Consider the following 12059-nt stretch of genomic DNA (forward strand, 5'->3'; position numbering starts at 1 on the left):
TTAAAGAGCACAATTAAGCTTTTCTTTATTATACACACTCTTTTTTTCTTGCAGTTCAAAAATTGTTTTCTTGTGTGCTGCCAACATAACACAGCTTTGTAAACAAGCAGTCTGAGAATACTTAAAGTGTTCTCACACACATGCACTTTGGTTTCTATTAAATGGAAATGTTTTGCATTACTCTTAGTATTTTGAAAGCCATGTGTGGCAGCTTGAAACCTTTAGAGGCAAAACTGTAATGAATTCAAATCGGACTCTATATGTAAGACATTTGTCATAGGAAGGGAAACTACAAGCCCTACTGTAGATTTGATTTAAAGCAGCTGTCGTTTTCTCCTTTAGTCTTTGTCAGGCTCTTAACTGCAGTTTCTGTCTTGGGACAAGGCTCATCTTGAAATGTAAACATCAACTTCCTGTTTGAATTTGTTTCATGGAGGCTAACGTCATGCTACAGTATACAGTATTATAAGACATAGATTTATCTTGCTAGCTGTATTTATTGGTGATTTCTGTTAAGGTGCCTTGGAGCAAAACTCCTTTAAAGTGTATTTCACATCAAGGGAAAGGTGACAGAAATTAGTCCCTGGTGGAAAAAAAGAAAAAAAAAACAGGAAAAAAACAGATTGAAAATTACTTAAAATCAATACAACATGAACTTATTTTACATCTTCCATCATTGTGAGAAAAAAGGGAGAAACCGAGGGAGTGAGAGTGATTGAGAGAGAAATGTACCTCTGTGATTAAATCCTCATTGCTCTAATAGAAACCAGGTGCTGGACAGTGGTGTAAATGTTTTCCCATGCATTTTTGTGGGCAATGCAGCCTTAACAGATTCAGACCTGACAGCATTACATGCTTTGTCATTCAATGAAACAATAGCCACATACGCTTGTCATGCCAGTTTTACATTCCTCAAGCCTCTTTATACAAACTTTGACCCTTGCAAGCTCTCACTTTTAGAGACGTTTCATCATATTAAAACAAACTTTTCTTTTTCTTTTTTCTTTTTTTTTTTTAACATCACTTTGTGTTGTAGTTTAATACAAAAAGTTATGTAACAGACTGCTGCAATGAGAAGATGTGGAGCGGGTGAGTTTTTTATTTTTCTTCTTGACTTTGAAAACAGATTTGACATCATCTGTTTGGGAATTAATGATTCTATAAAGAACATCCTCCACTATAGGAAGAAACCATGACGTTACAACGGACAGTCCTCTAAGAAAATAGAATTAGCGGCTACTCTAATGGATTGGGACCTAAGTCAGCTCCTCCTTCCCCAACCCCATAATCTAAACCCAGATATACACCACATGTGTGGCTCCTCTGGAAAAATGAACTCGGCTTGGGAATATATGGTCAGGAAATTTATAGCACATGCCTGGGACGAGCCCTCAGGGGCCGGGGTGGAGGTGGAGGGGAGATATCCCCTCTCCCCGCTCTCTGAGCCTTGTTTCCATTAGGCTGGGAAGAGCAATCTCCCAGACTATTCAAGGGGGCCTGGTGTAAGACCTCTTGGCCAACAACATGACCCAATCGCGGAGGAGAAATCAGTTTCCTCACATCTGGGATTTTCCCACTGCAGCCATGGGGCAGCATTCCACATCAGTCACCAGACACGGACACAGGCAGCACACAGAGACACAAACTCTGGAATTTAGTGCACAAATAAATATGTGTGTTTATCTGTGTGTGTTTATGAAAGAGGGGGAGAGAGAGTGGACTAAAACTAGCCCAGAAAATGTGCCAGTTTTTCAGGGAAAACGGGAAAACGAGGGTTTTCTAAAAACCTGCCCGGCCAAAACAAACAAGTGGGTGAGTCAGCGAAGGGAAAACATTCTCAAGCTGATTGATGTTTCCTCTCTTTGCATCTGCTATTACTTCCACTGCCAAGGACCTCTCCAGAGGCTAAGTCATCGTCTAGCCATAATGAGCCTCCCTGCGATAATGCTCATCTTTATTGTGCGAGTGGTAGTTTCTTTTTGGAGAACGAGAGGAGAGGCACAGTGGTGGGCTGTGTTTACCTCTCCAGTGATTCATGTCGAGAGAGGTCAGAACCTTGTTGCAGCACTTCCTCCATCACTTTTACTCTCAAGGCCTGACAGGGACGGTATTGTCTGTCTGTCCATTCCAGCCTTGTCAGTCACCGAGGCCAGAGATTGATACCTTGTCTACAACTTTGACATCTCGTACACTCATTCATCATCCTGTTTTCAACTCATGTCGCCCCCAAACCCTTCAACAGATTAGTTAGACGATGGACAGATGACGTTTTGAAAGTTTTTTGAACCTTCTTTGAATCTGTGTTATTTTTGTAAGTAAATGTGTCACTTTAGTAGGAAATAGACCACTGGTATTATTTTGAGTAAAGGAGGAATGTATTGGCTGTTTTGGGTTTAATTCACAGAATTATTGTGTTAACTTTCAGCTTTTTTTTCTCTGTGGGCTTCCTTGTTCACGTGACCGACAGAAAAACAAGGTGCTTGACTTGGCCTAACCCTGACCCCTCCCAAAAAGTCACAGGATCAAATGAAACAGGTTCTCTAGACAAGTGTGTGTGTGTGTGTGTGTGTGTTTTCTGTCCTCCAAGCTGCATTTTGCCTGAGGTCTGAGCGAGTGGGGCTGAAAATAGTAACATGCTGCTCACTTGTGACCCACGCTGAACCATCTATATTTTCTCACATATTTTTCATTCCTGTGACTTGTTAAACCTTAGGTGAAAAATTCAATTAGATCCCAATGCAGATGAAAAGCTGTCACACTGAGGTGTATTAAGTTCCTTCACTTTTGATGTTTTACTTCACAGGAAGATTCAATCTTGATGTTTGTCTTTCGCACAAAGTCTTAAACTTGAAAAATGTAGATGTTAATGTTTTCATGTCAGATATAGTAAGATCAGAGCAGTTCACTGGGTCTCATACACACAGGCTCCACATTATTTCAGCTTTAGATAGAGCAAATGGAAAACTGACACCTTCATTAATATTCCCCCCCTCAGCTGCACACTCCTTTGGCACTCAGATATCTCAGTATGTGACCTTCTAATAATGTGTAAATCACCCATCCTCTCGGTGGCAAATAGGGTCTCCGTCCTTATTGAAATGAGGTAATGTTAGCTCAGCTTCATACGGAGGGGGCAAACTGGGGTCAGCAGAGGTTTGTTCATTTAAGAAACTGTCAATCTCCAGCCTGTCACTCTGTGTTAAGACTGTGTGTTTATCATGGTATTAAACCTGTTATAACAGTAATCCCAGCTGGTGACCAAGAAATTAATACGGCTGATATGATATCTCTTCTCTTAGGTCATGCACTGGTTGAATGGGCATTCAATAATAGGAGGAAATTCCTAAAATAATTATGGTATAATGATTACTGAAGTCGCTGTCTTGCAGGCAGCAGCAGCTTCATAGAAAAATAGTTTTTTTCTTTTTTCTGTTCAGTATCTGCGGCACAAGATATTGTGACAACAAAAGTAAATGGTGCTGAAACTGAGCCCATGTTCCTGTTGAAGGGTTCACCTACTTTCACCTACCTGGGGAGAACTGGCTGAACTCTCATTAAGCTTTAAAATAATAGGCCACATCGTCCTGATGGGAAAATTAGGTCAACTAATAATAGTTGTTAAACAGGTCCCATCCCAATAAAGCATCCCCCAAAAAACGAGGACCTGCTGCATTTTAAATAATACCCAAGAGAAATTTAAGTACTATACTCACAATTTATATACTACAATTTAAAGGAAATTCTAGATGTATTATATTAAGTGATATCATGATTATAGATATATTATTGATCACCAAAAACAAATAATTCCATGTAGCTGGACATTACCATGATGTTTTATTCTAGTTTCTTTTTTCTTTCTTTCTTTCTTTCTTTGGTATCTTCTTATGTATTCAGTCTTACAGTTTAGGGGATGATAATGAAGTGCGAGACTGGGCTGGAGGATGTGAGAGCTCAGTTTTGAATTGTGTCATTTGAGAGCTAAGGTGTGTGTGTGTGTGTGGGGGGGGGGGGGGTATGCTTACTCGTGATGCCTTCAAGTGTTTCACGTAAAGTTCAAAATGGACTGGGAAACTCTTGGTGGTTGTTTTAATTCTAGTAACCATGTCCCTCGGAGATGTGCTACATTGTAATCCAGGAACAGACTGAAGGGGAAACTGACCTTGGACATAGCATCCAGACATACAGTATTTTGTTGTGATCTAAATGGACTGTTGTCTTTCACTTATTTGCAGTTGTAGTTTTGAGGATGGTTTATGCACAACAAACATTTCTTTAGTTGGAGGAACATTATGGAAATGCTGAAAGGGTTACTCCAAAGTACTAACTGTACCATATTATAATCGTGTTGTGCCTCTGAATTGTATATAATACTGAAATATATTATGAGGATCATGTGTGCTCTGGTAATTCCCATACTTCCTGCAGCACTTGAAAGCATCAAGATGAGTAGCGCTCTCTGAGCGTGGATCCCTTCACACACACACAGACGCACGTACACACACACATCTGGTGTGAAGTGTGAAAGTCTGTCTTGGTGTTTTACTGTCACTTTGTTACTTTTTTCATTTTATTGATTTCCGTCTCTAACCGAAAGGAATATTTTCTTTTTTTTCTCCTCAAAATGTTGACAGCTTTGTTAGAAGACCGGGCACCAAAGTGAGGTTTGCTGCTGTAGTAGAAAAAAAACTTTAAACCGGGAACAGGAAAGGTGATTTTCTGTCGCAGACTTAAACGTAACGGGTTTGAGTGGAGGCGAAGTGGATTTTATTATTATGTCCGAGAGGAGGATTTGCGATGACATCTAAAAGAAACTCGGCGAAACTGAAGCTCCGGCGGTCTTTCAGCGAGCAGCTGCGGAGCTCCACATCCAAAGCCTGGGATTTACTCTGGAAGAATGTCAGAGAGCGGAGACTGGCAGGTCAGTAGCCCGCTACAGGCAGACCCTAGACCCCGCTGAAAGAGAGCGATGGAGGGTTAATTAACCAGCACAGAAGAATAAAAAAGCTTAGGTCAGCCAAGCTATTATATAGAGTCACTTTGATTTTCTGATGCCAGTAATGGGAATGACATAATTTAGTGGTGTGCATTAAGCATCATCATAGTGGTGCAACAACGGTATTTTTTAGAGGCAAAAGAAATTTTGAAAATCGTATTGGTAGATTTTGGATAGAGTTGGCCAGGTTTCTTCTTTTAAGTTCAGTCGGTGGGTACAGTGTAAAAACGTAGTTGTACTAAAAAATGGATAGATATGAAATGTGCATGCGGTCCGGTGTGTTTTAAAAATTAAAATGTGAAAAAAATTCTAATCATTTGTGTGTTGTTGTGTATCCAGTGAATTATTATCCCACTTATTTTTAACTGTGTCTGAACAGCTTAAACTTAGAGTCTTTTTGCACACGTGTAGGAAAGCCTTAGTAATATTGTACAGTGTTCGGGTCTGACGCCAACTTTACCCATTAAAAATTACCATGTGCCTGGTAATACCGCAGAGTGGCGCTGATGCCCAGTTTTTGTACTGCTTTTTTTTTATATCATCTGTGGTGTGAACCTATCTATCTATCTATCTATCTATCTATCTATCTATCTATCTATCTATCTATCTATCTGTCTGTCTCTGTCTGTCTGTCTGTATATTGTCTATCAAGTCAGCAGTGAACTCTTATTCACTTGTATTCTTCTGCATGATGTAGTGTTACAATATTGCAACTGTTTCTCAGTCACTTAGGTAGTTCAAACCATTTCATAGTTTCAAATATAAACATGTTTATCTTTCATCGCTCGGTTTGCTTGTATGAATACCTGGCTGCGATTATACTTGGACGAACTGTTTCCTAGCAATGCAACTCCAATGAAATGGTCTATACATATTTGCTTTGTCCTCTTAAAATGCACCTGTGCCTCTGGTGGACAAGACATGTTATGCTGATTGCTTCAAAGAAGGAATATCAGGAAAAAGACAGAGATTATAAGTAACAGATTATAGTGTGGAAAAAAAATATTTTTAAGATACTTTGGGATAAACTTCAGAGAAACACTGAGGATTTAGTATTTAATGCCTGATGTAATGATTCTGTCACAGTGGAAAGCAATGATTTGTGCAGTAACCTGCGTCTACCACTGGGTGCAGTGAATTGACCACAGTAGCTCCTCATGTAGAAAAGCCACATGAATGACGAGAGGTTTCTAAAGTCGCACAAATAGAGACCAGATGTTTTATGTGATGTATCAGAACACATCTCATCCCACTGGTCTGTTTTCTTTAACAGAGATTCAAAGCCACTGGTCAACTTTCACACGAGTGTGTGTATATTGTGCGTGAAGTTTGATACATGCTGACCTCAGCTGTGCAGCCTGCTGAAGCACAGCACTGATGCAGCAGCTGAGTCCTGCGTTGTCTGGATATTTGACACATTAATCTTGCATTCTCTTCCATATACAGTGTGCATTTCAGTGATGTGTGCCATGCATCTGGCAGTCTCTGCAGTCCTGACGCACTGAGCTGCTTATGCACACACTGAACAATGGGGACATACACACATAGACCAGGCTGATACAAATGACAGACTTGACAGATGGACTGAAAGACAATTTAATGTTGTTTTACTTTTTTTTTGCAAGGAAGTTCTCTTTGTTCTAGGTTGCTAGGTGAGCTGCAAATCTATATTTTTGGGTTTTTCAGGGTTTTTTGTGCCTCTGTGTATATGTATATGTTGACTGTGAATGTGTTATGTGGGTCAAGTGGCAGAAAACTTGTGTTTCAGTTCCAAAACAGATTTTAGTGAAATCAGAGAGAGGAACCCTGGGTTTTGGTGAAATTTAGGTCAGGTGTATTAGATCCCTGATGGCAAATTTCTAGCTCATCTGAGATGGATTTGGCCCAACATGAAAAAAAAATCGTGCAGGAGGTGACCCATTTACAGCCAAACACTGATGGATGGCAGCTGTCTCAGGACGTCAGTTTTCAGTCAAAGCTGCATAGAATGGTTTTGTACATTAAAGCACTGACTCCAACCTGAAAGATTTTTGACAAAAGCATAGAACCTGTGATACGTTGTTCAAATTCAGATTTCTGTGCCGTGTTGCTATGCTGAAGGTCACGCTGTATTAAGCAAATATTTTAAAAAGCATTAGCGTCATCTACCCTCCTGTGATTAATAGGTGTTCATTTTAGTTTAGCTGTAAAGCAAGAGCCAGAACTGATAAATGTGGGCTGTCATACTCCATGTAGATTAAAAAAAAAACTTGCTGGGAGACATGCATACAATCTTTTTGTATTATAAGAGTTTGACTTGAGCTTGACCTGAGTTGAGTCAGTTGCTCAACTCTCGCACATAAATGCAATTTCAAGATACTGCAGACCATTATTTTACAAATTATTTCATCTTCATCTTTCAGCTGAAAGTTGGGCTTTACATCAGAAATATTCAAACTGCAAGTTTTCAAGCTTTCATGTGTCCATCTCTGACATGTCGCACGTGAGCATGACAGTGAAAACCTGAAACGCATGAAACGCATTCATAAGGGGCACCCAACCAAACTAACTAGTGTTCAGACAGCTAATTGTCGGCGATTTATGTCAGCTAACAAAGCACAAACTCACTTCTGACTGTGTTTTTAAGTTAATTATGATTTTCTAGACATGCGTTGCTTCTTAACTTAACACCTCTGTTTGGGGACAACCCGCCAGCCTTATGCAGCTGTTTAGGAGTGCTTAATTGTAAACATGAGCTTAAGGTGATTCTGATTCACACTTGTTGTGGGTTGAAAACGTACTTGAGCACCTACTTCTGTGATGGGCTTCCCAACTGCTTTAAGTTATCTGAATAGCAGCTCAACTGGTCTTACAGTAATAAAATGCAGTTTACTCCCAGACCTGAGCTCAGAATTCAGACATTTGGTGGCTCATGAGGTGGAAATCTTCAGTCACACTGGGGCTATTCTTAAGCCTTAACCACAGGAAACATAGCCACACCAGAGCCAGGACTGCCCAGTGCAGATTACATGTGTCTGCTGGTGAATCAAACCACATCAGAGCAGTGTCTAAACCCCACTCAGCTGCCTCTGTACTCATCATCTCTGGGCCCCAGGCCTCAGCTTCATGATTCAGAATAGTTTCCCTTTTGTAATCACACCTGGCTGATGCTGGGTCCTGGAGCTGAGAATGAATGACAGATGGACATGCGTTAAATGCCTGCATTACAGTTTTGGCTTAATTTGTCAGCACACTCTAACATTTACTGCCTTCATTGTGATGAACAGCAAAATCCACTCTGCCGTGCCGCCTGACCTCTTACAGAGCCTCAGTATGTGTGTGTGTGTGTGTGTGTGTGTGTGTGTGTGTGTGTGTGTGTGTGTGTGTGTGTGTGTGTGTGTGTGTGTGTATGTGTATGTGTCTGTGTGTGTCTGTGTGTTTAATGTGAGTCTGGATTCCTGTTGCCATGCTTTATAGTAGTTGAGCTCTGAAACCCAGACAGAGGCGTGTTGGAACAAGTTTGATAAGAGCTGGAGTCACTGTGCTTGACACACAACACTCCCACTAAGGACACACCACAGCCATTTCTTCATGGCATGCATTACAAAGTTAAACACAAGGACATACTGGAGATCTCGTAGCTCTTTCACAATCCCCGCTGAGATATTTGAGTGCTGACAGAGACAAAAACACCATTAATCTCATTCATTATCATGTTTCATAGAAGTGGGTGATTGATTCTGTAATGCAATACGTGGTGCTTTTGGTAAATTTCTTCGTCTAGACAAGGAGGGAAGAATAAAACACAGAAAGGGGTTCAGGGAGATCACACTGTTGCCGACAAGCTGCCACTCATTTTTGAATCTGACACCTTAAGCGCTCCCTTTACACTATGAATGAACACAGTTGTTTGCGTGTGTAAAAACATGAGTCACTGCCCTGCAAAATCATCTGAACAGTGTCATACCATCACCTCGTACCTTAAAAAAGCAACAATCACCTATTTAGATAGCTCCACCTGAGGGTGTGGGGAGGGCCATTAAACCCAGGAGAGGTTTATGAAAATGTGCAGCGGTCCCTGACGTTTGCTGCTGAATTGTGGTCTTTGTGAGCTTAAGCTAGTGTAGATTTTGCCAGCCAGGTAGAGGAACAGACAGGGGCTGTGTTTGACTTGGTCACTTGCCCATTTGTGTTCTATTCACATGTATGGCGCCGTGCTTGCTCTACACAGGCAAGCCTGTATGCTGAGTTCACAGACAGTCACAAGGAGATTGGCAGGGGCCCTGATTGGCACTGGGTGGGTCTCCCTGTGCGGATGTGGACTTTACTCAAGATGTGAGGAGATTGTTGTTCCATGTTGTAAATCAGCTGATACAAGAGGAATCCTAAGTTAGAGGAACATACGTTTTATTTTTCATCAGAAATGATCATCCCAAATGATGTAAATTGCTTTCGTATCTATTTCACATTTCTAGTGACAAGTTTTGATTTTACCACTAAATATAAAGGCATGTGTTCCTTTTTATATGATAACTGTAAGCAGGCTTTGAGTAGTGCTTTCATGCTGAAAAAGTCTTGACTGTGGTTACAGTTCAATATTTATTTTAATTAAATTGTTTTTACATTTTTATTGTTTACAGTTGACATGCATTTTGGCCTTGACTCAATATTTAGAATTCATTTTCTTTTTCGATTTTTCCAGCTACAATGTTTTCTTCAGTTTGATTGACGTCTGCTGGCACGCTTTGTATATAACATTTCCTGTTAGTGCAAAATGGAAAAGCTCATTGCTTTCTTATATACTGACTATAAATATATATTCTACATATTTTATGAAGTATTTGGTAAAGATTTTTTGTATGTGGGCACAATGGTGTCAAAAGAGGCTTTAATTCCTTTTGCTGAACAGCCATCAGAGCTGAACAGATGACATGCTGGAGACTGATCTCTCCTTTCAGTGTTGAGGAAAGGGGATCTAGGTCACTAGATGTATTCAAGCTAAAAATTTCTTTTCCCCCTGAGGAGCTGACACTTCGAGGAGACCTGCTGAGAGGCCTTCCTGCGGCTGGAAGTAGGGGTTATGTGGTGGGGGCGGGGGAGCAGAAATTAGCATTCTCAGACCAAGAAAACAAATTCTCCCTCTCTTTCCCTCTCCTCTGTAGTTTTCTCTAAAATGGCACAGACTCACTCTCGCCCAGTAAACTTGGCACCTGTGTGACCAGCAACAGCAGGAGAGTTGTTCTAGTGCAGGGCGGGTCCAAAAACCTCTATTTTTGTTAGCCCTCCCACACCCTTCTTTCTTCCACTCCTGCTCTCCTCACTCAGTTCATAGGCATTCCAATGGTATTTATATTTCCCTCCAGAGCAGGGGGAAGTTGACAAGCCTTCACACAGACATTGGATTCAGCTCAGCAAGGTGGGCAGTACTCCCACTGCTCCCTTGCCATTGGCCTCCTTGTGGTCACATGACCCGAAGAAATACACTGAAGAGTTGGCACTCCTCCCCCTAGGCTCTGCTCTGCCTTGCCTCTCAGCTCACTTCAGGCTTTTTGCGCCTGTATGTGAAGTTTTCTGTTGGGGGGATAGTGTGTGGGTTAGTGTGTATCAGCCAGTGGTCAGGGGCTTGTTTGGGACACAGTGTTTCAGTCATGTTTCGGGAGCTCCCGGAGTCCACAGGCAGCGAGTGTCTAGGGAGTATGACCCCAGAGACTCAGGATATCTACCTGAGAATGGATCATCACCGCAGACGCTCAGGGTACAGGCTGGGCAGGATCATTGCCAGGCAGCAACTACTCAAGAAGATTGCTGGAGGTAGGAGAGGTGTTTGGAGTGAAGTGACAGTTGAGACTGTGGTCTTTTGGTTGGAAAGCAGCCTTTTTTAAAACTTTGGCTGAAGAGCCAGCTATTACGTAGTCTGTTTAAATAAATCCTTCTTTGTCATACTTACAGGAATTTAAAGGGTAATGCCTAAGCGAGCTGGTGGTCAAAACACATACTGAAAAAGGAATAACAGTCATGAGAGTATAAATGCAGGATGACCTGGTGGCAACTGAGCAAGGACGCTGTGGTGTTTGATTTGGGATCAGCTGATTACCTTTGTCAAATGTCAGTTCATATCTCTGGCTTTTTACTTCCTTCATTTCTTTCCAGATAAGGGAGGAATTCGATAGAAATAATCTTTGGAAGACAAATGTAATGGGAACATGGGGTAATTGTGTGTGTGTGTGTGTGTGTCACAGCTGACAAAGTCAAACTTGACCTTCAGCCAATAAGTAGTCAAGGTGGCAGTAGTGGTAAACAGTTAGTATTAACTGACTGCAACGAACACTGAGGTGAAAAGCTGTAGGATCAGTTATGTAAGAACAGATAAGCCTACAGTGTAAACAAGATATATCAATGAATGTCTGACACTTTTACAAGCCTCCAGCTCATTTGTGGACTGGCTGTATGTGGCTAGGAGAACAATAGTGCTGCTTTTTTTTTTTTTAACCACAACAAGGCCTGACCTTTCCTTTTGCTTTCTCCAAGGTCTGTAACCTCTTTTCTTTGCATTCACCTGGAAATTTAAGGTCAGTCCTGGGAGGGGGCAGGGCATGCATAACAATAGAGAAGACGAAGCACAGCTATGCCTGCTCCCTCCAGTAGGTGTGGGAACCCTGATGCTGGATCAAAGGCTGGCCGCATTTCATAACAGAAAAGTCATCAGAAAGAAACTTCAGCCATCTGATGGCAACACACAGCTTAGCGCACCACAAACCAGAGAATGAGTCAGATAATGCAGTCCCTTGTGTGGGCAAGTTTTCCTGTATCACCACAGAGGACTGAGACAACTCACAAGCAATGTTTTGTGGTTATTACGATGTGAGGGATACACAGGGTTCACTGTTGGATTGATGTGTCAGGATGAAAATATGTGTACTTGCTCTTGTTTTTCGGGGGAAATCTTCATGATCTGATGTTTGCAGGCATGTGCAGTCATGCAACCTGACATGTGCTTTCAGATTACAGATGTCTGGTTTGACAGCCAACCAACAATTAAGATTATCTGTGACAAGGACAGAAAATATGTACATGTCTGAAGTGG

General features: G+C 41.4%; 1 protein-coding gene across 4 annotated transcripts in view; it reads left to right on the forward strand.

The window, feature by feature from the left end:
• The window catches only part of stard13b (StAR-related lipid transfer (START) domain containing 13b), a 59558-nt gene that overhangs the window by 22326 nt on the left and 25173 nt on the right, over positions 1-12059 (forward strand). Inside the window, exon 1 of one of the 4 annotated variants that reach the window (XM_041046650.1) lies at positions 4499-4921. The exons of 2 other annotated variants lie outside the window; for them this stretch is intronic. In XM_041046650.1, the coding sequence (XP_040902584.1) occupies positions 4798-4921 (124 nt within the window). In that variant the 5' untranslated portion in view covers positions 4499-4797. Of the gene's footprint in view, positions 1-4498; positions 4922-10549; positions 10787-12059 lie in introns of those variants that run through there. One more of the 4 variants, XM_041046649.1, reaches the window with a different exon arrangement.

This window comes from Toxotes jaculatrix, chromosome 9, assembly GCF_017976425.1.
Source record: "Toxotes jaculatrix isolate fToxJac2 chromosome 9, fToxJac2.pri, whole genome shotgun sequence".
In the NCBI taxonomy this organism is placed as follows: Eukaryota; Metazoa; Chordata; class Actinopteri; family Toxotidae; genus Toxotes; species Toxotes jaculatrix.